A 27,507-nucleotide genomic window follows, 5' to 3' on the forward strand; every position below is an offset into this window, starting at 1 on the left:
CTGGATGAGGTAGTATGTTAGTTCAACCCAGCTCCCCAGACTCTGTATAGATCAAGTGTTTCAGTAGGGCTTTTTGGTACTTTCATCTAAAGCTGATTGAATCAGCTTTAGATAAAAGCACCCAGTCTATACAGATGTTGGGCAAACCGGGTCAAACTAATGCGATGCTTCTTCTGGGCGTGCACTGTGCAGTGTGGGGGTACGCCAAGCTTACAGCACTGTTTTGTGGGGGGTTTCACAGTTATAAACAGGCTTATCTCAAAGCCTGCTGTTCAATGAAGGAAGCTAACTTTTTTTTTTTTCCACTAGGTATTCTTCTCAGCAATATAAATTGTTATAAGTATATTAGATCTAATAACATGATGCTGGCTATATTAGAAATGCTGAGGCAGAGATTTCTCTCTCTCTTCTTTCTGAACTATCCCATCCAACTCTTACAGCTAGTTTTCAGTAACCAGATTTCCATGTTTCTGGTACTGTACTTTGACTATTTAAAGGACCAAATCATTCTCATGTTTAAATACTGATGAGATATAACGGGAAGAAAATAATAGCCCAAACTGGCTTGTAGGTGCATGGGCTCAGGTAGTGCTACTCAGTCTTTCTGGTGCACGGGAAAGAGTAAGTGGGATACAGACAGCCCAAGGGCTGCATCTGGTGTGTGGCCCAATCCTGCAGCTGTGTGCAGGCCATGCAAGGACCTGATCCAACATGAGGCCATGTTATGCTGCCCTGTGGGGCTCCCGCAGTTCCAAAAATGTAGTGGCAGGGGAGCACTGGCAGCATTACTTGACAAAGAGTTCCCAGAGCTGCAGCAGTCAATAGTGCCACCACTGCCAAATTTCCTGGAGAGCACTCCACAGGCCAGATCCAACCCATAGGCTGTGCTTTGAACATGACTGAGTTAGGGAATCACAGCCCATCAACTACTCTCCCCCGCTCCACCCTCTTGCCCTCCCAAAAGATGCATGTTACTATGAATGCTCTAAGTTCCTCCATTGGAGGGACAAGCATTTGAATCTGTAGTCCTGGTATGAGCAGGTAGAGGCGAGGCAACCATGGAGCGGCTGTTTTATACAGCATCCACCTCCTTCCCATGGAAATCTATGGGAAGTTTGCTGCTGAAGCAAGTGCTGACTTTGAATACTGTAATATGCGGGGATTCATTTTATTTCCTTCCCCAAACTTAAGATAAGCTAATATGTTCTGCAGCAGTCTTTTGAAAGTTCTTCTAACAGACAATAAAAGAAGGAGCAGTTGTGCAAGGAACACAAATGGGAATGCCACAGGTTTACCTCTTCATTGAGGCTGAAGAATTTAGTGACGGGGGCCACTTCCCATGGTCTGGAGCCCAGTGAAATTCACTTATTGCAGATACTGAACCCCAAGAGAAAGCAAGCAAGAGAGATCAAAGCAGCAATGCTCCCCTTTAAAGGCAGCAAGAACAGCTCCTGTTAGAATTAAAGGAGCCGTGCTAATTTCTCTTACCTGCTGAACGTATCTGTCTGTAGTTTTCCACATATAATAATACTCTATTATGCTGGTTAAGGACTTCCATGGAAGCTAGGGACATGAAGAAAAAGCAACAGTCATCACAGGAAGCCAGTACAGTGCTTCACAAATTGTCAAGATTCCTTTGACAGAAGTCTTACAACACAAAGAGTTTTATACATGATATATCTTCCTAATAAAGAAGCCAGTCATTATCTGGACTTCTTAAGGGCACCAAGCATTCAAGATCCATGTAACTGCTTTTCAAGTACAAAGCCTTCACTTTAGAACTGGGGCACAGCATAGGTAAAACCATTCTGTGTTGGCTCCACTTCACTCCATTCAAGGAGCAAAGACCCAGTGTGGTAAGTGTCACACTGACTCAGACTCTGGCATGCAATGACACAGAGCATAGGCACAATTTTAATTTGCTCTGCCCAGCAGGAGACAGCATATAGAGGAGCCACAATGCTCTGGCATCTCTACTTGCTAGATCAGAAGCATAAGAACCCTACATGGAGCCACAGCAAAACAATGTTGGGCTGGTTCCAAGTCCCTCTGCCTAAGTCACTTGGATACTACTTCTATTTTGTTCCTATCAAGGAACTTTAGTGCAGACAGTATGCCCCACCAGGTCCAAGGGGCAATTTCCTAAGACAACTTTAAAAAAAAAATTAAAATAAACATTTAAAGAGGAGTTTCTAGAATAGCTCTTTAATAAACACTCTAATATCTCAGAAGATTTGTCCATGTACTTGCACTCCTCAAGACAAATTAATTCATGGATACCTGGGCTTTTACAACACTCCACCAAATCCTGAATCCAATTGTGATAAGCCAAACAATTTTAATTTAACAGAATTGAAGAAAAGAACTGAAGAAAATATCATCATGATTTGTAGTTTAAACATTATTATTGAGCATATAGCCGTCTTTAGTAAAAGCTCTGCCCCCCCACCCCAAATGTACACTATTTGTCCCCCACAATTTACAGTTCAGTAGAAGCAAATACCGCTGACATGATCCACCATAACTGAATCACTTTACCGAGCAAAACATGTCACCCCTTGTCCTGCACTGGACTCCTACCCAATGTGGGAGAAGGGGTGACATGTTTCCTTTGCTAAAGACATTCCCTACTCTTGCTGTCCTGTGCCTTCTTACTGGGACCCAGGTTGACCAGTCCTAAGTGAAACAGGTTTGCAGGGGTCATGGCAAGGAGGAATGGGGCAGCATGGGAGCTGGAGCCCAGTGCCCCATCTCTCCAGGCTGGGACCTGTGCTTCATGTGGAAGCATGGGTCAGTGTGGTGCAGGAGCTAGGGATTCCCCAGCAAGGAAGCACAGGGTGCCAGAAGCTTCCCAGCTCCTGTGCCTCCCTGCATATCATGAGGGTGCATCCCTTTAAAACAGGGAGAGCGTGGAGTTCCCCCGCCTTACGGAGATACACCCCGAAGATTTCCCAGGAGTGTCTCTCTAAGCAGAGAATCCCAGGCTTTTTCTGATTATGAAGGGACAGCAGGACGATCCTTGCGGTTTTGTCTCCGTAAGTGGAGAAACCCCAGCTTTCCCCACTTACTGAGACACATCCCAAGATTCCCTGGTCAACGTCTCTGTAAAAGGAGAAAGCCAGGCAAGTGCTCCAGGTGTTCGTAGCACCCAATCCTGCCCAAGAAATTCCCAAGGTGTGCAGGATCAAGCCCCTCAAGTCTCCAGAGTACCTGCCCAGGGCAGCTGGAAAGTGGTCTCCCTCCAGCAAGCAAACAAATGTCTGCCACAAAGCAGCACAATCTATTACCTCCTTTGTCATGGCCAAGAATTGTGGGCATTGGTGGCATGACAAGGGGTATATGACTGTATGCTTATTTTGCCTTTGCACCACCACAAAAATTTTTTTACAGCTGCAAAGGCAAATAAAGGCAATGTCCGTTTTTAGTCCCAGTGTTTTAAAAATTATCATAAAGTATACAGGAGCCTCCCTGCCCCCAACAATCTTTGTCTTCCAATTTATAGTTTGACAAACGCTTAGAGATTCCTCTTTTTCAGAACAGAAAGGAGATACTAGATTATGTATCAAGTGAAATACATTTCTGTTGTTAGGCAGTAGCATTTTGAAGCTGGAAAGAGTTGCTCATAGTTTGGTTGATGTTCACAAGTTCAAAGCCATAACTATTCACTTACAAAATCTTGCTGAATGTCAGTGAAATCTTTTCCATATTTTTCTAGTGCTTCCTCAAAGAGATTTGCCTCCGAAGCAGACCATTCCTCCATTTCATCCCTGCACAAGACCGGTCCACCTTGTGGTACAAGGGCAGAGATTGCCTTGGAAATGTCATAGACATTTTTGTGCAAAGTGTCCATAGCATGGAACTAAATAGCAGATTAAAAAAAAAACCAAAAAACAAAAACAGAGACACTGTAAGTACAACCACAGAGAAAACAAACACTTAAAAAGGAAGCAGCTATGACAGGAACCTGATGGTAATATATATCTTGTGCTGAATTCAGAGGAGAACACATACTTCCACTTAACAAAAACAGATAGAAGTAGTTAACAATGTTAGTCTGAAGTCCTGCCTTCTGCCTAAAGAGGGAGAAATATTTCTCCAACCCCAGAATGAACATTTTAAGACAAGAAATGGATCATATTAACTAATAATGGTGTTTTTGGGAAAAGGTGATCCCATGTAGCCATAATTTCCACAACAGAACAAGCTCAGAGGACAAGACAAGGAAAACTTAAACTTGTTGTACATTTTATTTATCTAACCATCTATAGCAATTATAACTAGAAATCTAAGAGCATAAACACCCCTTCTGGGCAACCCAAAACACTTAAAAAAGCAGCCAACATCCTAAAGGGAAAGCAGCGCACATCAAAAACACACAGCTAGCAGGGAATCATCCCCAGGAGCATCATCCTTCCACAGAGAGCGGAGTTACGGTTACTGGAATTGAAAACTGATGATTTTCTTTGACTAGGTCTGGCATATGCTTGTGTTTGTGTTGTCATAATATAAATAGTGTCAAGGCTTGGACTCATTCTCTGATTTTTGTAGTTTTGTGTCAGATGTTATATGCTGTTAATGAGTAAAGTTATTAATCATTTTCAAAGTTTTGTGCATATGCATTTATTCTACAGTGCTTTTTCCAGGTAAAGTTTTAATGGCTCCAACAATGGGACTTTCACTTCTCTCCAGAAACACTCTAACAAAACAAATGCATCTTGTCGTCAGGATGTTTACCCTGATATTCAACCTAAATTTTCCTTTCCATCTCACTATTCAAATCCACAATAATTTATATTTAGAAAATGCTGTAACTACTTCTGTTTTTAAATTACTTACAAATAAAAGTAATGAAAAAAAAAAAACAGGCTGTCGTGAAAGGCTACATTTATTACTAGGGAAAAACAATCAGATTATTAGATTTTCTATTGTGGTCTTTTTTGTCCAATGTTGCCTAGAATAGCCCTGAATTTTTGGACTTGATCAGACATAGCATTCCAGATTTATCCCACCATAGACAACAGCCAAATAGTCTTTGTGTTTTTCAACATAACTACTTAGTGCATGCAATCCCGTATGTGACTAGAAAGAACTGGGCAGAAAACATTAACATTTCCAAGGCGGCGCTCTCTAATCTTGCTGCAAACTGATCCATGATTGCATACCTTTAACTTTAAAGACTTATTACGCAAAGGATCTTTTTCTTTCCTTTTAAAACAATAGCTGGATCCTAACAGACTACACAATTGCAATCCATCTACCCCCTCTCTTACTGATGTAACTAAGGTACATATTTTACATTTCTGTCAAAATCTTCCCCAAATCCTCTTAAAATCTTACCAGTGTAATGTCCCTGGAGGCTGCTGCAGCACTCATGTGCAAACTTGGCTGTCTGACAGAACTACTGCAGTCCAGAGCTCGGGCAAATGTACCAACAGAGCTGAAAAGGATTAAACAGAACATTAACCTTGCATGCAAAGTGAATACAGTAAAAATGTCTAAACAGCACTTCTGAGGAGGCTAGCAGGCTTCATTATTTGGTATCAAGACTAAATATTTTGGCTCTACTTCTAAGACAGAGATCACTTTCCTCAGATGTAGGTTGTTATGACAAATGCTTCATTCCGTTTAGCTCACATGACTATCCAGTTATGCTTATATAAAGAAGGAGATACAGTGAGGCACTCAGGAATGATAAAGATGCTCCTCTATCTTCTCACAGCAGCTCCTGGATCAGCATTGCACTGGAAACTTGGTCTAAAAAAAGTTTCAGGAACATCAAAATCCTTTTCACAATGATGAGAACAGATTTTAATTATCTGAAGGCACAAAGGAGAAGAGACAGCTGCCAAAATAACAGGTGGAAGGAGGAACAGCAGTGATCCAAATCAAATTGTTCTAAACATTTCAGCCTATTCACATTTAAACCATTAAATATTTTGTAACACAAGATACCATATTTACTCACATACAACATGCTCCCAAATAAAACACACACCTTGTTTTCAGAAGGAAGAACGTAGAAAAAAGATTTTTCTAGAGTCATGCCCAACTATGCGTCAGAATAAATCCTCCTGGAAACAGAGTGTCCAGGAAGAGTAGCATCTCTGTGGCAGACTACTTCCTGCAATGCCACACTTCTTCGACACTTTGTGCTCTCAGAAGGACTTACTCCATGTCCCACAAAATCAGGCCCCAGATCCTTGCAAGAAGCAGTAAAAAGACTATTACTTCTTTACCATAAGTAGTTTTTCATATATAAAAGTTCCTGCAAATAAAGTGGTGTTTCCACATCATAAAGCCTCATCAATATCTTACCAGCAACTTACTTGCTACATCAAGCACAACAGTGATCAGCCAAAAAACTCTGGCTGTGACAGGGTTAACACAATACTCTACCCCTTAAAGTTTGCTGAACAGACACAAGCAGCAGCCATCTTGGAAGATGGACAGTTTCTCCAGAACTGCTCCTTTTCCAGCAAAGAAAACAGTTTCCCTGCTAAAAAAAACATGCACCCCAATTTCAGGGGGCTGATTTGGCAGGGAAAAAGGTGTGAGTTGTATGTTACAAAATATGGCAACTATGTTTACAGAAAGGCCTGTATTGAGAATAGTACTACTCAGGTTATTCTCGATACCAGCCTTTCCAGCTTATTTGATTACAGTCCCAGAATTCATGTCATCCCCATGCTCCTTCACCACATCAAGTTCCAGTTTGTCATATCTCTCCAAGTTTCTCAAATATAATCAGCATGATCAAACTCCTACCAGAAGCAGAACTGATCAATGTTATACTTCTGGCAATACATACATGGATGATATGAAAGCTAACTGAGGACAAAAAGAGGCACTGCAGCATTAGTGCAGCACTCTGTCTTGGCTACTATGCTTTGTTTTTTAGCTAATTAACCAGGGCCAAATACCATGCTAACACAGCTATATTGCCCCTGCCATACAAACTAGCTCTGCACAGCACTACACCATGTCACACAGACATACCCTCTCTCCTCTACTTCCCCTTACTCCTCACTTACCTTATTTTTATTATTATTTTCTTCTGTTCCAGAAGAAACCAGTGGTGTGTCAAAGCCAGTGGCCTAGACACAACCTTTTGCTTTAGCGATCACACAAATCAAAGGGAACAATAATATATTGTGTAATCAGCAACACGGAAAAGTTACTAGCATCAGTAAATTTCACTGTGGTTCTCTCCTTTTTATGTAGCCACAACACAAATGACTCCAGGGGAGCTAGGGAGTGCCTGCATTATTAGTTAAGCCCGAGCTAGCTATGATATTTTCCAACACAGAACAAGAAAAACATTTTTGCCTCAGTTTAGCCAATCAAGTTCCACCCTTGTCTCCCTCCTACAGAGCCTACACTAGGGCTGAGAGTCTTCAAAGAGCTTTCAGTTAGCTGTTCAAACTGGAAATCCAAAACTGACTACTTGTTTTTGAAAAGTTTGGCTGAAGTTTCCTTCAATGACCCATTTGATCTAAAAACAAAATCCAGGGGAAATAACATTTTCTAGTCTTTTTTTTAGTTGAATGTCAAAATCTTCCTCTTGCTTTTTAAAAATATTTGCAAGTACAAAAGAATTAACCCCCGATTCCTTCACTTTATTCATTCATTTCTTCTCTACAAGGTCCTACATTATATCTCACCTTAGCAGTCTAAATTTGTTCACTGATATTTGGGAAATACTGAACATGCCTCTGTGCCATCAGCTTTCATGTTTATATTAAGTAGTGGCTCCAATTCAGAGCAGGTCTTCAGCTTATTTTTAAGCCCCCTCCATTATTATGGATGCTTTCCTGACCTGGCTCCAAGTAGATGCTATTCTCTAGGGATTTAAACACCATGAAGATTTAAGACTGCTAACTAAGAAAGAATCTTCTCACAGAACCATGGCTCCATTTCACCAGAGGGCATAGATTAGTCCACCCTCATTTAGGAAAACATCTAAAGTACTTAAGGGGTTGTTGGTTGTAGCTGTGTTGGTCTAAGGACACAGGCAGACAAGAGTTTTGGATAACTGTGATACCTTTTATTAGACTAACTAAATAGTTGGAAAAATTGTTCTTTAGAAGCTTTTGGGTACCCACAGCCTTCTTGAAAAACAACAAACTCCCTGTGCCTGAACAAGGGTGTTTGTACCCAAAAACTTCCAAAGAACAACTTTTGCAACTATTTAGTTGGACTAATAAAATATATCACATCTACTCAAAGAACCCTGCCTGCCTAAAGTACTTAAGCATTTCACTGAACAGGGACATTTGCCGAGCTGAGATCCGGCCACTGCCATACCCAATACGCAGAAGTTTCTACATTCTAGAAAAACAAATCTCTGCTAGCAATTCGCTACTTCCTACACTCCTCTCTCCAATAACACCTGCTTCCACTGATTAACTGCACCCCTCTGCCCAGATGCCAATGAATCCACCAATTTTCCATTGATTTTAGGCTTTCAAAAGCAGTTCTATAAATTTCTCTAATAGACCATAAGAATTTCCATTGTCATTATTTCCATTTAACTATTTAAAGTTTTTCATTCACCGGCTGGAATTCAAGTCCAATACTTCTACTATAAGACACCTTGGTAATTACTATATTTGCATAAGCCTATAGGACAAAGAAATCCAAGGACATTAAAAAAAAATAATGGTGTAAAATGGAAGAGGTATGAATATTTTTAGCATCCAGCAATCACACTGACTTTAGAGGTTTTGCCCAAAGTTAAACTGCAACTAAACCATCATAATATTGTACCAGCCCTCCTGGAAATTACACATAAGAAAACCCTTATCCCACCCAAACTGAATGCTAAAATAGTAAACTACTGTGATTTGTCAATATATAGAGAAATTAGGTGTCGATACAGATTATAATTGATTTGCTTTTTCTGGTATTGTAGAGTATGAACCTATAAAATTCTTACAACTCAAGTAACATCTCTCACTACAGCATGCAAGCCACATACTTTCTGGTTACTGATTTGTTTGATTCATTTAAAAGCTCATACCACACAAGCCCACAGAACATGAACACTGGGATAGAGACAGAAGAAGGTTAAAAAGGGTAAATGTTTTTGAAAACAGATTCATATTTTCAGTTATTCCCGAGCAAAAGATCAAGTTTTCTTACCGTGCTACAACCAAGAACTGGTCTATCTGTTTGTCTACTAGTGGGTTAAATGCTTCCCAAACTTTTGTTTCAAGTTTTGATTGATCTCTTCCATCATCCTCACCTAGTTGAAATGCAAGTTAAAAATGTTTGGTATAGAAGATTTCAAAAGGACTAAAAAGTATTTTACTTCTGGATTTTGTCTCTCACAAAACAATTATTTAACCCCCAAGACGCTTCATTTGTCAGAGGTACGTTATCTGGCTGCAATTTGAAATTCCATTCGGTCATTTGTCTTTGGCAAACTCAGCCCTGCCTGGCAACTGGATGTACAGCTACCTGGTCTGCCTGGCCCACAGTCAGATTCCCAAGCACTGGCTCTGCAAAATACATTCCAATTCCTACCACAGTGCTCTCTGGTCTACACTGGGGCCCATATCCCTTACTGTCATTTTAGGCTACTCTTCTTGATGCCTGGTACAGTTTTCTAAACTTGTTCACATCCATCCCCTCTTAACAGTACTTATTCACATTTTTCTATAACATCAGATGTAAAAGACAGAGGTCAGTTATTGCCAACCAACCCTATTCTGGAGCAGTTGCTGCTTTAATTTATTTCAGTTCTTACTTCATAAAGCATTTCTTCAGTTACTTTCATACTGTGAAAGATACCTACAAGCTGGCCTAGGGAGTCTAGAAATGCTTCACTATAAGGAAGAAGCACATGATGCTTGGAGAGGTAGACTATTAACTGTCTACAGCTGCCAGAAAACTATTTTCCAAGGCAATATGCTCATCTGATCAGCAGTGTGAAACATGCATAAAAATGCAGTGAAATTGCCAGTTTGTTCAACTTTTTCAGTGAAGCATGCAGAAAATGTTGACCTATATGCTTGGTGTATTAAGTATACAGAAAGCATTTGCATATTTGATATTAATATTATGTGTGTGCATGTTTTCTTATGAAAAAAAACATTTATGTTCCAATCTAAAAACTAACATTATTAACTAACATAAGCAGCCTCTGGTAATACTGTGCACTGCAGCACAGAGCTGAAACATGTCATTGTTTATTACACATCAGATCCTGGCAACAAAAAGCTAGGAATTTGGGATCTTTTCACATAGCACTGCTTATTACACTCAGCAAGCCACAAAACAGATTTTTAAATACATGCCTTCATTGTCATTCTTCTTTCATTTCCCTTTTACTTTCACCTTTGCCACATTTTACTTTTTTTATTTTACTTTTTTTTAAGTAATCCTTTATGCTCAATTTTCATGTCACTTGTTTAACTAGCTCCCTCCATATTGCTTGATCTGTTTCTTCTTTCTCCCTTCTTTCTCTCATTGCAAGTTCTCTTCAGCCCTCCAGATTCAACCTTCTCATTCCCCATACAAGCAGCAGCACCAAATCGATCAGAAGGTACCCTGCTGGAGGCATTATAGCACAATCTTTCACAGCTATCAGACACTCCTGCCTCCAGCTTCCTTCTCTTCCCAATCCAGAGGACATAAGAGAAGTCAGGAAGCAATAATGAAGTCTGGGAATGCTATGCTCTCTTCAAAAGCTTTGAGGATTCTTTTTTGCCCTCACTTCCAACTTCCCAGGGGCAAAGAGGAAGCTCCTATACGGTTAAGCTGTTTTTCTTCCTCTTGACAAGCTCGCCAAGCTGCCACTGAAATAATATTAGTTTCACATGCAGAGCAAAAAGGAGTTGAAATCTGTTTGTTCTATGAGTGACTAAGTATCAGTGTTATTTCACACCTGTGGCCCGTGTAGAAGAAAGGTGTTGGTGAAGTCCCTTGCGCTGTGATTCAGAACTGCTCCTCTTCTGGAGAAAGGAAAAGATGATCCCCACGTTGCTGGCTGTCTCCCTGTTCTGAGCCCAAGCTATAAGAAAGCGAAGCTCTCCATAGCACCAACTACTGCCCAGCTTCCCTTTACTTACAGCTGTGGGGAAAAGAATACCCGTTCCTATGGCACCTCCATCCCTTAGACCAGGGGTGGGCAAAATGCGGCCCAGGGGCTGGATGCAGCCTGCCAGGCCATTCTATCCAGCCCACAGGGCCCCTAAAAAATTTAGAAAATTAATACTAATCTGCCCTGGGCTGCCTGTTGAGCAGCCCTCAATGACTTGCCGAAACTTGGTAAGTGGCCCTCTGCTCAAAATAATTGCCCACCCCTGCCTTAGACATACCACTGGAGGACCAGCGATCCATCCCTCCTACTCCACAGGCCAAGGTCCTGAAGGAGCAGCCAAAAAAGTGACAGGTGATGAGGCAACTACAGTGAGAGGGTACCCAGTAAGCTATGGGCAGCTTCAGCAGAGGCATTTAATGGGAGACAGGTTTCTAGTGGACTTTGGCAGAAGGAGCGGCTTGCCTCAAAACACAGAAGGTTCTACATGCGGTGGGGAGGAAGAGGGGAAGGAGAGTGGGATCTGTCCTCCTGGCAATTCACAAGCATCTTTTATAAATAGTAGGCTCTAAGAGAGCCCATTAATTCAATCCAGTTTTTTCATAAGATTTTATGATCTGGACAACTGCCCACTTAAGACTGGACTAAAATCCAACTAATTGCCTCCAGCTGGCAATAACTTTAGTCATTAACCAACCCAGCCATAGTTCCCCACGTGATCCAGAAGTCAAACATTCCTCCTCCCATGAGACATACAACCTATGTACATGCAAAAAAGACCATTTTCAACAAGGTAATTCTAAAGAAATAGTGAAAATTACCCTCTTTTAATAAGTCCGTTATATCTGCCTGATATCTGTTTCCAACTCGAATTTCTCCTTTATCAGCCAAGAGAGTCTTTTGTTGTGGATCATACACTAACGAATAAAAGAAGAAATCCTAAAAATAAAACACAGCAGGAAAAAAAAACAGCATTATTAATATTCTTGGTACGCAATCACCAGTTTTTACCTATAGGTTCTGTTTTGCTACCTGTATATTTTTAAGTCAGGTGGATGCACTATGAACCAAACACCAGTTTTAGAAACCAAAATGAAATGTTACAACTTTCTTCTGTCTGGAATGTAAAACAGTCCCTCAACAGACCTTTCACAGCTAAAGTAAGCTACTCTCTCTGAATGAGGCTCTAGTACTACAAGGAGCAACATTTCAGGATGAGGACATCCAACCAGCAGAACCATCAAATAAGGAAGGCAAATTTAACCTTCTGCAAACTGGAGAAATCTTCTCCTTCCCTAGGAGATCACATTATATGCAGTGCTGAACCAAATAAAAAAAATAATACTGTACCTTACAATACACTGGATGGTGATCAAAAAGCATTTTGGCAGCCATGTCCATTAGTACCTACTCACATTCTCAGGGCTTGTCCTACCCCCTTAATGTCTGCTCCACAATTTGCCTAGATTTATCAGGGGCTGGGAGGAGGGTAGAGAAGGGGACTTACTGATGCTACAGTAGCTCTATGACTTGTCTACATGGGACTATTTTGCTACATTAACACAGGTGTGAATTTAAATTAATGGAGTTATAAAAAAGATAATTCTCCACAGACACATTGTACTTCTGGTCCTCCCCTCTACCCCACTTAAGCTTGTACCACTTTGAAGGTGCTTCAAACAAGTGGCAAAAAAGTCACCCTTACACTGGAACAAGTGCATCACCCCAGAAGAGTGCAGGATTACACCGGTAATAACTATATCTGTTTAACACTGCTAATATAACTGGTAAAACTTTTCTATGTAGATCAGCCCTTAGTTATACTAAGTCAGGGTGGGCAAAATATGGCCTGCAGGATGCATATGACCCACCAGGCACTTTCATCTGGCCCACGGGCACCCAACCAATGAATTGTATCCTGCCCAGCCCTTCCATCCACAAGGGTAGGAGTGAGGTGCAAACATATACACACACCCCACAACATACCCTAATTGTGCCTTGCTCCCACCCTGGTGGGTGGAAGGGCTTGGCCCAGCCAGCAGCAGCTTCCGGGCAGGGCTGCTGCTGCCACTGCTGCAGCCGCTAGGGCACCTGCTCATCTTTCCCAACATCCCACTCGCTCTGGGCAGCAGGCAGGGAAGTGGTGGGGGCAGGAATGGGGTGGAGCTGCAGCTGGGCAGGGGCAGAAAGCATGGGTCTGGGATTGGAGGCAGCCCAGGGTGTGGTGGGAGCATGGAGCTCAGTTGGGCAGAGTGTGAGTGTGAGAGAGGGTGGGGATCCCCCCTACTCCCCTATATGGCATGCAGACCACAGGGCCTCAGTACAGAGCACGAGTGTCCCCACCTGCTGCTGCCAGCAGTGGGGGCTACATGCAATATGGCGACTAGGGGTGGAGCAACTGTCAAGGGGCAGGGCTACCCATGCAGCTTGACAGCTCACCAAGACTTATTAAGCAGTCCTCCAGCAAAAAGAAATTGCCCGCCCCTGGACTAAGACAACAATGCCTTGTGTGCTCAGCAAATGTAAGCTGGGATAACTGGGACAGATGCCTGCCTATTAAGTGTTCACTACCTTCTCCAGTTTTGAGAAGGAAAAGTGCCAGATACAGACCTTAAAGAACCCATTTTCCGCCATCTCTCTCCCACCAACACCACCCCTCAGAAGCAAGTCAAGCAATGAGCAAATAGTGAATTGGTTCTAAATGGAAGCAAAGGATTGCTAGTTTTTCCCACCACATGTTGCCCCATTCTGTATCAACCTCATTTCAGGCTCTGTATCAACCTCATTAAGGCCCTTCCTTACATATGCTTAACTTGCATTCTCCTCCCTTCTGTTGCTTTGTATCATGTGCAGACAGCAGAAAAGAGTAAATGATAATCCCCATCTCCATGATTCAAGCTTGAAGTAGAAGGTAGTGCCACTGAATGGTGACACAGACCATTGATCTCAACTGAGAGGATAAACTGTACAAGCAGAAGGAATGGAGAAAGCCATTGTTAGTTTGCAACACAGATTGAAGCCTCATGGCAAAACTATTGCAACCTAAACACTTAACTTCATATGTTGCTTCTGCTTCCCCAGCTCTACTTGTTGCATGCACTCATCCAAGGCTGACAAGAAAATTCACATTACGTTTCATCCCTTCTCTCTATTTTTATTACAAATGGTATACAAAATTCCAAAACATTAAGTCACAACAGTCTTGATGCACTATATTTTTCCTCCATTGTCAAAGTGCCCTTTTTTAGATTAAGGAAAAAAAAAACAAAAAACCAACACTGGTGAAATAGAGAGAGCTTGCCAGTCAGAATGCCTCATGCAACCAGATCCATCTTGCACCTAAAGACAAGGATTCAATCCCAATCTCCTACTGCAAAAGAAGCAGCTTATTTCTACTTTTAAAATCCCCAAGGCAGGTGCAGTCTTTCTTTTGCATCTTGCACAACACATAACACACTGCTGTTGCTGAACAAAGGCCTGCATCCAACACTGATTCACAACCAATGGAGCCTTCATATCAACTTGAATGGGCACTGGATCAGGCCCAGAAAGAATGACATCTCTCTGAGAATTTTGGGTTTCGTTTCTGTTGACATGAAGGTCTCTTTACATGGCTCTGTCAGTATAAAGGAGACTCAAAATGGGTGTAATAGTAATTTATGCAAGAGCAGCATAAAGAAGCTTTAGTGTCCACGGGAAATAAGCTCACCATTTCTTCAGTTATAAAATGCTACATTTAAGACTATGTGTTCTCACATAAATAAAAAAGTAAAAGGAGGTTCTCCTTTGCACATTAGCGCTACAGGGAGTGTTTTATTTGTGTTACAAGGCCATAGTACCCATCTCTGGTATCACAGCATACCCAGTGCAACAGTAATTATTTTCAGGCAAACTGTCCAGCAAAACTATAAGAACTGTAGTATATTATAATTCATGGCAGATTTGGAGGGGGCACATATTTGCAAATTCATTACTTAAAGCAGCCAGAGATGGCAAGATGGCAAGTACAGAACAATGCCAGTGCAACTCTTAGCTGGCAAAGCCAATTCTGCTGACATTTTGCCAGCCAATCCCTTCCCCTGGCATAAATGGAATGAGGTGGGCTCATCACCAGTAGGCATAAGCAGGGCACATGTCCAACGTTGCTGTCACAATTGTAACAGACACCAATTACGGATTTGTAAAAGTTCTTTGGTGAAGACGTCCAAAAATGGAAGCCTAAACTTCGACTTCGAATCTTGTATTCTAAGCCCCAAGCCTGCTTCACATATTTTCTACATTTCTTTCCTTCTGCCAATAAACTAGCTGTTCTGCACTTATAGGCTAGAGAATTTAGATGCTCATTTGTAAAATAAGCAAACAGTTTTTATTTACAAAAAAATGTTACATTTCTCTCCCCAGAACTGTAGCCTGCAAAACTCATTCGCTATGGAACAGAAGGTCCTTGGGTTTGAACTCACATACGGGCACTACGTGCACAGGCCCAATCCCAGATATCCAGTACTGTTTTTTTCCTTTATTCATGGGAGCCACTATTTAAAGAGTGGAGAAAAAGAAAAGAATAAGAAAGGAGGAAAGATACATAGATCTACAAATACACGGAACTCCCATGAATGTACAGAAGTCTTTTCCCTTTCTTTCCACTCTCTTTGATCTTACAACACATGCACACACACACACACACACACACTCTAAAACCTTCCCTTCTCGTTTCTTTACCCTCTATGCTTATTGGTGTTTTTTACCAAGGCAGAAAGGACCTTTTTAGCAACAAAGCACTCTCAGGAAATGTTCTCCCTTACTGCAGTTTCTCCCACTAAATGTCTGGATAAATATAAGGACACAAATATACCACAAGCCCAAGCACTTGGCTCAACATCCCAGTGAGAAAGGAGAAAGTTACTTGCCAGGGACCACCTTGGTTCATCTCCCAGATCTGCAGCTGAACTGACCTGCCTCAGGCTGTGCAGCAACTCACCCTTCTGTTTCAGTGTGCCCATCTATAACACGGGGATAATTATGCCTCTTCCTTTGCAAAGTGAAATATTTTGACGAGGAACACTATGCAAGAGTATGGCATTAACAAACTGTGAAACAAAATTAGTTTCACTAAGCTTTTGTTACAGTTGGAATTTTCTCCAAAGCCAGTTGGTGGTGATCATTTCTTCAAACCAACAGAACCCATTTGACACACTGCCATCTGAAAATTTCTAATTACTTAAAGAAACTTGACTATTTAATAATTAAGACATGTTTAAAATGCCTGAAATCTGAATGCCAGGCTCATCTTAATCTCAAGACTGTTAACAAAGTCAGAAATATGTTTAAGGAAGCCTGATGATTAAACAGATTCCAGTTTGCAAGAATGATCTCCTTTGATTTTTCAAACAAGATAAGGAGTGTTAGTTGCCCTACTGTTTTTAAACAAGTCAAGTATTTCTCTTATACAATACTTAAGTCTTCTCAAAAGGAAAACATCACCCTTGCAGATGTGTTTGATGTATCCACTGAACAGTATATGCACATATACTGTAACATTTAAGTGATACTGAATCATTATAATTCATTTGCATCTTGAGATGCATGAAATTTAAAAGAAAACTTGCTAATAATCTCTGGGGGGGAAAAAAAAAAAAAAGCTCCTAAAGTGTCAGGTCAAATGCCAAACAAGATTACCAAAACCAGCACGTAGCTCATAAATGTCAACGATTATAAATGCCCATAAAGGTATCAATACAAAATTTAAGTTATACAGTTCAGAGTCACAAAACATAGAAGAAAAAGTAGGGCCCATGAACTAAAATCTTTACTAGTGATTACTGGTTTGATTAATTTTAAGTGCCCAGTCCAAGGGGCCAGATTTCCAGATGACAACGACCTAGGAGTTTTCGGGGGGGGGGGGGGGGGATGATCAGGCCCCCTTAAGGGAATCAAACAGGACACCAAAAATGGGGCATTTTAAGTTGAATCTTTAAACCTTTATTTTTTTAAGTTATTTCAGATAAATTTAAGTAACTCCTGTTTTACAATATCCATTATACAACATGAATAATATGGTCAGTTATGCATCTGTTTCTTCCAGCAATATATATTATATATTTCAGTTCTTCTCATCAATTTTAGCTCTAATCTTTGAACTTTCAGAATGGTGCACTGACAAAAAATTGGGTTCTCTTTACAGGAGAAGAGGTGACTGAGTATCACATGAACCCAAGTAACAACCTTACCTGCTAATCACAGAATTTTAGCAAGACAAAAAAAATGCAAAACCTGAAAACTGTAGTGAGCCTAATGTTTTCTAGTGACTCTGTCAATGCCACAAACCCATCAAAAATGGGAGGGAGAATCTCCAATTACACTAAACCTGGATTTCTGCAACTAAACTGCAGCAAAATAACCTGATAAACTTTTCCAATTAAAAGAAAATGGCTCATACCTCTCGCTCCAAATATGATTTAAGGGATTCCGTCTCATTTAACAGGGTAACGCTGCATTTGCCTCTAAAAGAGAAAAATCAAGTTTTATTAATATATATTTACGGTTTTATGCTAGGTATTGGATAGCAATGCTCTAACTTTTGCGTAAAAGTTTTTGCACATAGAAGAACATGGGTATAGTATTACATTCTGTTTCTTGAATCCCAGAAGTATAAAAAGAAGTAGTAATTACCTGATGTGTGTGGCTGGTAAAGATTCCAGCTGTCGCGAGAGAAAGAGTTCTCGGTGCCTTAACTGATGCTTCTGTTTTTCTGGCAAATCAACCATTTCTGGGTTTTCCATCTCTTCTTCCATCTCCCCTAGTTACAAAGAGAAGAGGGAAGTTTAACAGCACCTTGGCAAACAGTACCTCTTGGCTAATCAGAGTATCTTGATACACAACCCTTATTAAACTCTAAATAATCACTATAAATGAACCAAACCAAGCTTTGTGCAGATAAGCACAACGTGAGGATTTGCATAATCAGATAATTCAGTAGAAATCCTTCAGTATCAGACCAAAAGAATTCCAATTTATCACCTAGAGAAGCCCAACATTCAGCCATTTAGGCTCACTGGGCACACATGTACAGTTGTACACACACACACATACACACACAACAATTCTCAAGTAACAGGAGCTCACCTAATCATTTCTCTCACACAGAAGTTTGCCACAAGTGCACTTGTCTACTGAAAATAAAATTGGCAGATATAAAGAGCAGATTTTTCCCTCTTTCAACTCATTTCCCATAGTTGTTCTGTGGTAACTTTCTCAGGTATATCAATTTTAAAAAGAGTGCTAAATATTACAGATGCCTTTTTCCACAATGCACTATACCCCAGCACCACACTGAATACTTATATTTCCCTTTCTGTTCCCCAATAGATGAGGCTGCTGTACCCCATATTGGTCTCCTCTTCCAGGGAGTGGAAGACTTAAATCCCCTCTCTCACCAAATCAGCAGAAGGCAGAGAGGGCTGCACTCAACTCAAGGTAGGAGCAAGCCTCATGCCTTTTATCATTCTGCTTGCACCAACCACAAGTCACAGGGCAGAATCAAGGCCAGAGGGAGGGAATACAAAACAGCTAAATGCCTGTCAGCAACCCAGCTAAAAAGTGTTGGCTGCAAATAATTGGCTTTTCCCTGGCTTTATCCCATCTCTTGGTCGCAACCAATTTTACATTTCAATCCTTCATTCTTCAGCCTTTGCAGTATGCTTGTTCCAATTCTGCAAACATGTTAGATTATACCTGAAGTACATAAGATCAACTCCAACCACACAAACACACAATGGAGTTTGTTTAAAAACAACAACAAATCCAACCAGTATCCCAGTGGGGAAGAATTATCCCAAGATTCTGTGTCAGAGAAAGATCTTTCACTTTACCTCCAATTGCTGTATCTGGTATAACTACTTTTCAAAGAGGCATGGCTTCTAATACTGAAGTAAGGAAGATCCTCTGGGTCAAGATACAAGGGGGTTCAGGAGAGGGAGACCTGGTGGTGAGAGTCTACTACAGGCCTCCCTCCCAAGAAGAGGAGATGGATGGGGAACTCTCCAGGGAACTGACTGAGGCAGCCAGCACCAAAGACCTGATTGTCATGGCTGCCTTCAGCTGCCCTGACATCTGTGGGGAAGACTATTCAGCCAGTTCCAGCAGGGCAGCCAACTTGTTGGGAGCTACTGACAACCTGTTCCTGACACAGGCTGTGTAAGAGCTGACTGGGGGTAAAGCCACTCTGGACTTGTTGACCGAAAGAGAAGACGTGGTAGGCAACCTGAGGATTGGAGGTACTCTGGACAACAATGATCACGATCCAGTTAGGTTCACCATCCACTGAAAGGCTGGGAATTCAGTTAGTAGAACTGAAGTCCTGGACTTCAGAAGGGCAGACTTTGGCAAACTCAGGAGTCTAGTCAGAGAGGCCCTCTGCGACCAGCAACTGGACAACTTGGGAGTTTAGAAACGGTGTTGCTTCTTCAAAGGGGCAATTCTTACCGATCAAAAAGAGACCATTCTCACGCAGTCAAAAAGCAGGAAAGGAGCCAACAGACCCAACTTGGCTCAAAAGGGATATTAGGTAACTATTGAAAAAGAAAAAAAGCAGCACATAATCAAAGGAAAAATTGTTCAGCAACTAGAGGAGTACACTTATATAATCAGAGTCTGCAGATGAGACACAGAAAGCTAAGGCAGGCATGGAGATCAAGCTGGCAACTAAAATAAAGGACAACAAAAAGTCCTTCAATAGATACATAAGGAGCAAAGGGAAAAAAAAAATTAAGCTCCACTGTGGGACCCTTAATATGGAAGTGCAGGCCACAGTTGATTCCCAAGAAAATGCAGAACTCCTAAATACATACTTCACATCGGTATTCCTGAAATCCAATGGGAGCTGTTCCCAGGGAATATGGGGAAGACAACAGACCATATGAAACGAGTCCCAAACAAGTGAGGGTACTCTTAGAACACCTGGACATTTTCACATCTGCTGGGCCAGATGACCTGCATCCGAGAGTCCTGAAAGAACTGGCTGAGCTTATTGCAGGCCTCTGGTGAAGCTGTTCAAAAGAGTCCTGGAACTTGGGAGTGGTTCCAGATGACTGGAAGAGGGCCAACATGGTACTTATTTTTAAGGAAGGGAAGAGGGATGACCCTTCGAATAGTATGACTTTGGTCCTGGGGAAAACGTTTGAAAAAAATTGTTAAGGATACCATCAGTTACAAGCTCATAACTGGTGGGGTATTAAGAAGCAACCAGCAAAACTTTTGTTGAGGGTAGATCATGCCTGATAAACCTAGTGTCCTTTTATGACCAGGTACCTAACCAGCTGGACAAGGGACATGAGGTTGATATCATTTACTTAGACTTCAGTAAACCCTTTGATTCTGTTTCCCATAAGATTCTGTCAGTTAAATTGGAGGGTACTGGCCTAGACTAGTCTACAGTGAGGTAGATGGACAACTGGCTTAGAGGCTAATCCCACAGAGTTGTAATTGATGGGATGGCCTCATCCTGGAGGATCATCTCCAGTGGTGTTCCCCAGGGATCAGTGCTTGGACTCATGCTCTTTTACACACTGATTAATGACTTGGATGAGGGGGTGGAAAGCTCAGTGATTAAGTTTGCAGATTATACCAAGCTGTGGGAAATGCAAGCACATCAGAGAATAAGGTAAGGATCCAGAATTAAACTTGACAGACTGGTTCTATGGGCTGAACAGAATCAGATGAGTTTTAAAAGATAAAAGTGCTGGGTTCTGCATCTGGGTAGGAAAATGCATCACTGTAATTACATGATGGGTGGTGGTATACTGGCTGGCACAGCATCTGAATGGGATCTGGGGGTCACAATCAACCAGAAAATGAACATGAGCCAACAGTTCAATGAGGTTACCAGCAGGACACAAAGCACTCTGGCGTGCATCAGCCGATGTGTTGCTGATAGATCCAGGGAGGTGCTCCTCCCTCTCTATTCAGCACTGGTGAGGCCACAGCTGGAGTACTGTGTCCACTTTAGGAAGGATGTGGATAAGCTTGAGACGGTAGAGAAAAGGGCCACCTGTATGATTAAGGGTCTGGCAGATAGGCCCTATGAGGAGAGACTCTGGGTACTGGGCCTGTTCAGTCTGAGTAAGAGGAGACTGAGAGGCAACTTGATAGCTACCTACAAGTATGTCAAGGGTAAGCACCAAGATCTAGGGGAGCAACTCTTCAGGAAGGTACCCCTTAGGAGGATGAAGACCAATGGGCACAAGCTAAAAAAAAGAGGGAAAGTTTAGGCTAGACATAAAGAAAAACTTATTTTCCATAAGGGTAACTAGAATCTGGAACACTCCCAGCAGAGGTAGTACAGTCACCATCCTGAGAGGTGCTCAAGAGGAGGATGGATACGCACCTTGTTGAGCTTGTTTGAGCCCAATAACCTCGTGCCTATGGCAAGAAACTGGACTTGATGATCTTGCAGGTCCCTTCCAGTCTATGATTCTCCTGAGGAAAGGGGATGTCACCAAAAAATATACACATCAACCTGCCCCTTTCAGAGGGGAAAGGGAAAGCTCTTCTTTGGGGTTCCCCCAAAAAGCAGTTTTATTTGGTCTCCCTCTCTTAAGAGCCCCCCGCATCCAGCCCTAGTGTGGCTTCACAGGGGGCAAGCTCTGGCTTTTGAGATCTTGGCTCTTTTTGGTCCCTGGCTTCGCTGGAGATCTGTAGCACCCCCACTTCTGGGAGCTCCTTTTCTGGTCAGCTTCTGAGAAGGAGGGAGGGTGTTTGCTTCTTTAAAAGAAGAGGATTATCAGAGTGCTGATGTCTCAAGCAGTACAGCAGACACTGCTTCAAAACAGATTTTATTGTGCCATTCCAGTTCCCCCAGTCCTCACTTGGACTTTACTCTGCCCGCTGTGGGACCTTCTCTCTGCCCGCCCCCTCAGAGCTCCACTCACTCTCCTCAGGCTCAGCCAGCCACTCTTGTACCCAAACAATTATAAAATTAGAGTCGTAACCTGGGGACAATACAGGGTGGCCACTGATGGATTCCCAGAATACAAGACATCCCCTGGGCGAGGGGTAGGACCCCCAGTCCCCTCAGCCAATCAGTGGTGAAGGGTGGGGCCACTGGCACCCATAGCCAATCAGCAGCAAGTGGCAGAGCCACCACAAAAGACTGCTGTTCCATCCAGGAACCCTATGCCAGTGAACCCATAACACGCTGTGAAATGAGGGAGAGCAGTGCTAAGATCAGCAGCAAAACTGTGAGTCTCCGCAGTCCAGCTGGCAGAGAGCCTCACCTTGCTCCCCCTGCACCGTGGTTTCACATATCCTGTGACTCTGCCCTTCTCTGCAGACTGACCAGCCTTGCGAGAACGTGGCACAGCAGGTGAGGCTAGGCTCCTCCCCCCACCCCTCCCCCTCCCCCACGCACACACTGGGATCCGGTCTCACTCCAGCCCAGCTCCATGCTTGGGAGCCAGGAACACACACTGCACAGGGACCTCCCCCCTACCCCCCATCAGCATTCAGCACACACACTGGGCACCCGGTCATCTGCCCTGGCCGCATTCTGGTCAGAGTTGGGCTGAGTGGAGCCAGTGGGTGTTGGATACCTGCGGCAGTGCAGCCAGCTGCCTGGCAGGACCTTCTCTTCCTTCCTCAGGAGACAGACAGGATTGCCTGCCCCAGAGGAGAAATAATGGCTTACTGAGCTGACTCAGCCACCCAGGAGCCCAGAGGCCCTGGTGCCCAAAGCTCCTCCTCCCCATGCAGCAGGACACCCCAGGGTCTCACTGGGCTGCTCTGTGAGTGTGAAGATAGTGACAAGAGCCTCCTCTCAGTCCAACAGACATTGCAGCAGATACAAATGCAGTGCTTCACCCATCTACTCTCAAAGCCATTACTTTGTGCTGAGGCAGTGCAGCGGGGTGTGTGTGCAGACCAACTGCCCAGCCCTGGCAGCTCAGCAGCACCTGGGACCCAGGCCCACCCGCACACACGCAGCCCAGGGTCAGGGAGCTCAGACGTGCAACAGTGCCTTGACTCTCGCTGTGCCTGCACATGCACTGCAGCCACAGCTCCTTGCAGGTGCAGAGGAACCAGCCTCTGGGATCTTCCACCACCCTCCCTCCTTCCCCAGCTGGCTCAGAACCCTCTTACTCCTGGGTTACACACCACCATACTTCTAGGCACAACCAACAGAATCACAAGGACAAATGACTGACATTCGCTTTCACCAATGAACTGAGAAAACAGGACTTTTTGCAGTCTGGTCCTCATTTAGGAATGGACAGGGGACAAGGAGTTTAAAAATAGAATGGTCCAGTATAAAACAAGACCAATGGCCAGCCTAGGACAACAGTCACCCAATACAGTAAAACATTTAGTCATGAGGAACCAATCAAGGGGACAGTGTCTGGGCCCTGCTACCAGGCCCAGACTGCCATCTGTCCCTGGGGTGAAAAGGGCATATAGATGTCCTACTTAGGGAACCATTTACAATCGGAACGCACCAATAAAGATCTTTGAGCCAATACCAATCACCGATTATTAACAAGCCATATCAGGCAATGCCAATCTGATTGCCGATATGCAACCTGGCAGCTTGGAGAGCAGCATATGGCCAGTAGGTCTGTGGGGGACAATGGGTGCAGGGGAAGGAAGGGGCATTGGGGGGGACAGACTGAGGCCCCCACAGTGAGGGAGGGAATGGGGCAGGCACTGCCCAGCCAGGGTGGAGTAGGACATCGGACAAAGCTCCTATGGGCAAGGGCTGCACTCGGGGTGGGCAGCAGCAGTGCTGGGAACGGGGGTTACAGGGTGGGCTACAGCCACCCCAAAATTCACCATACCTCCCCTCCCACCCTGAGCAAAGCACTGGCCCAGCCCCCACCACCAGGAAGAGCCCGGCACAGTCCCCAGCCCCAAGCATGCGGCAGGCAGGTTACCTTCACCTTGCACACAGATTTGGGGGGCACATGCCCCCCGTGGCTCCCCTGGGGTGCATGCAGTAGCAGGAACTGCTCCCCTTCCCACCTCTCCATCCCCCACTGCCCAGCCCCAGCAGGGCAGTGCCTGCCCCTGCCCCACACTCTCCCTCACCGTGGGAGCTTCCATCTGCCCCACACACACACCCCTTCTCCCCCACAGACTTACTGGCCGGACACCGCTCTCCAAGCTACCAGGTTGCATTCCTGGCCATGTGCGTGGTGTGGCTGCACACATGCACCCAGAATTTATCAGTGACATTATTAGCCACATCAGCCAAAAAAGCCAAATTGCCAATACTATTAATTTTCTTTTCACTGGTGCCGATACAATATGAATCAATGCATCAGTACACCTCTAATTTACAATTATTATTTACAGTAAACCCTGCCCACACTTATCCCTGCAAAGCGCTCCCCACTGGAACTGCAGGCTAGAACTTAGCCCACTTTGCTGCCTTTGTCACAGGGCAAGGGGCTGTAAAAATAGATTTTTTTCCCTCATAGAGAATGCAAGTTAGCTACCATATTTGCCAAAGAGCATGGAAAGATTTTTTGGATCACAACAGACTGAACTTTAAAGTCTTGCATATGAATAATAACAAACACTCATTCTTTTTCATTGCTACTCTTAAAGAGCAGACTTATGCTTGCAGCTTAATCCAATACTCGTAGCCAAGAAACACTCCTCCACCCACCACAAAATTTACAGGCACAGATGTGATTAACACAGAAACACACATCATATCCATCATACCCTTAAAGCTTAATCATTTATAACCTTCAAAGTTATCCCTAATCAAAGCAAATGCAAAGGGAATAGTTTTCTTTTGCAAAGTGTTAAACTGCACTGGTTTTAAACAGGATATTCTGCCAAAGAAAAGAAGAGAAACTGAATGTTCTTCTCAGGTTCAGAATAAAATACAAACAGATGCTTTGTTTTACTATGCCGACACAAGACCCAATAGGTTATACACCCTTTAAGTGAACTGGCCCAATAAGGAAGGAGAAAAGCAGCAGCATAATTAAACTAGGAATGGGACATATAATACTTATTACACTACATAAGCTATTAAACACATAGCAGCATGCATTTACATTTTAATACTTTCCTAGCAACTGGAACACAGAATTTACATTTGTGACAGTTTCATGGTTTTGTAATTTATTTACTGAAGTGGATTCTGCTTTAGTTGAAAATTAATCACACGGCTGCTAACCTACAATAAATATACCAGCAGTAACTCACAAGCAAGTCATAGGATAGCTGGTTTGAAAACTAGTGGTTATAAAATTATAATTAAAAAAAAACAACTTGGGAAGAGACCTCCATGCTTACATTTGAGTGTGCTCTGAAAGCAAGAAATCAACTCTAATTTCCAAAAGCCCTTTACTGTAATACTAATAAGGCACCATTTAAAGCAGAAGAGATGTCATGCAAAGTTTCTCTCAATACCTTTCATGTGTTTTAAAAATTCACATTAAAAATAATGTATATGCCTCAATTGCTACATGTCAACTACATCCACCACACATGCACACAAAACAAAGCCACCCACCAGCAAAACAAGTCTCATCTCAAAGACTGCAATTTTCTTCACCTTTAATCAAGAATATCATCCAACGAGCATTTCATTTGCTTGCTTCATTTTTGTAACAAAACAAGGAGGCTGTAAAGCACATTTCCTTCCGTGTTAGCCCTGCTGTGTACAGGTTTTCAAAATAAAAAGGCACAATGCCACACAATTTCTAAGACATTACATAAGGCAACAAAAAAGAAAGAAAGAAAAACCCTGAACACAAAAAAATTGCTAAAGCTTTTGAGGACAAGTGGGTAGGAACATTATGGAGAATAAAAAAAAAAAAAAAAAAAAAAAAAAAGCTGTGTGCAAATATCCTTGCCTCCCTGCTCAAGATATGCTCCAATACTGAAAAGCATAAAACCTGATTAATGAAAACCTTAGGTTTGTTTTTTAAGAAAATAAGGCCCCCCCCAAGGCCACACTACAGCTCTGCAGGTTTGGCCTGCAGATTCGTGGCTATAAAAAGACACTTCTACCATCTCAGGCACTTAGGAAAGGTCTCAATTTCAGACTAAGAATCATAACAGAGCTGACATTGGCCACAGATTGGGAGGTACATGTACATTTTACCCTCATACAGCTTGATTGCTTGGGCTTTCTGCAAGCGGACTGAATTGACTTCGCAGTGAATGAAGATCCATGAAGAACAGGCACTACAGCCTTTTAAAGAATTAATCTTGCCAGACAAACTTGACCGCTTTTATTACCAAATTACAAAGCAAGTAACTAGGGAGCACAACAGATGCAATATATTTGGTCTTTAACAAAGCATTTGATACACTACCACGTAAATTTTATTTTAAAATTAATTTCTTGGTTTGCCTAGGAATATGCATAGACAGAATACAACGCAAAAACTCTTCACAGAGATCAACGTGTAATACATCAAATTTGGGGAAGTGTCCTGAGAGAGCGGTGCAGGGAATGAGTTAGGTCCACTGATATTTAACATCTTTGTTAAGGATATGAAGACCAAATCATTAGTAACACACAAACAAAGTCTGTGGATGATACTACGCTAGAAAAAATGTGAACACTAATGAAGTTAGAAAGATTCAGACAGATGGAACATTTGGATGCAAAAAAATGAGAATCAATTTGAAAAAGTGAACGTTAATTCATACAGGGAAAATTAATTTTAAAAAAATGCAGGTACTCAATTGAAGAAGTGGAAATTATAATTATGAAAGACCCAGCATTGGTGGGTGGTAAATTAAACATCAATACCTGTTCAGCACAAGAGCACTAGACACTATAAGAACATGATAGGGATCAATGCAATGTTGGGCTGCCTATTTAAAAAATAAAAATAAAATAAGAAAGACTGGAAGTGATAATCCTCTCTCTATAACCCAGGTACTATACTACTTTTGGCAATTAGGAAAAAGTTCCAAAAATATTTAAAAAAAAAAAATTCAAGATGACAGGGTTGGATTTATTTAAAAAACAAAAAACCAACAACATTAGAATACACTTAGTCTAACGAGGATGAAAAAGGGAGATAAACTTGTGACTTATTACAATTAATAAGAAAATAAAGTAAGAGAACATTAAGATTAAGCATCAGGAACACGCACTTAAAAGACAATGCTATTAACTTGTGAAATAGCCTCCTAAATGAAATCACAAAACTTCCATCTCTAGGTAGTGTTAAAATGAGACTTTTAAATCTTAGAAGATATACTGCATAATATTACATTTTCAAAAGCTAGATGGTTTAGTAGGTTTTAACCTTATTTCTAAGTATGAAGTCTATAATAAACCTAACAGCCCCAGGTGTTGCAGGTAAACAATTGTAACCTAACAGCCCCAGGTGTTGCAGGTAAACAATTGTATCTTATCCTAGTGAGAAAACACACACCAGTTTTGTTTGTTTTTTGCCCTTCCTCTTCAGCAGCTGGTATTAGATATTATCAAAGTGGAG

At 42.3% G+C, this 27,507-nt stretch overlaps 1 protein-coding gene across 4 annotated transcripts in view; it reads right to left on the reverse strand.

Annotated features, from left to right (window-relative positions):
- The window catches only part of MTA1 (metastasis associated 1), a 126,681-nt gene that overhangs the window by 60,628 nt on the left and 38,546 nt on the right, over positions 1 to 27,507 (reverse strand). For all 4 annotated transcript variants that reach the window (XM_090050381.1, XM_090050382.1, XM_090050384.1 and 1 more), the window contains exons 4-10: positions 17,711 to 17,837; positions 17,478 to 17,541; positions 11,863 to 11,980; positions 9,142 to 9,244; positions 5,338 to 5,437; positions 3,671 to 3,859; positions 1,489 to 1,563 (exon numbers count right to left, since the gene is read on the reverse strand). In XM_090050381.1, the coding sequence (XP_089906507.1) occupies positions 1,489 to 1,563; positions 3,671 to 3,859; positions 5,338 to 5,437; positions 9,142 to 9,244; positions 11,863 to 11,980; positions 17,478 to 17,541; positions 17,711 to 17,837 (776 nt within the window). The remainder of the gene's footprint in view (positions 1 to 1,488; positions 1,564 to 3,670; positions 3,860 to 5,337; positions 5,438 to 9,141; positions 9,245 to 11,862; positions 11,981 to 17,477; positions 17,542 to 17,710; positions 17,838 to 27,507) is intronic.

Source organism: Crocodylus siamensis, chromosome 5 (assembly GCF_052110815.1).
Source record: "Crocodylus siamensis isolate JL-2025a chromosome 5, ASM5211081v1, whole genome shotgun sequence".
NCBI classification, from domain to species: Eukaryota; Metazoa; Chordata; order Crocodylia; family Crocodylidae; genus Crocodylus; species Crocodylus siamensis.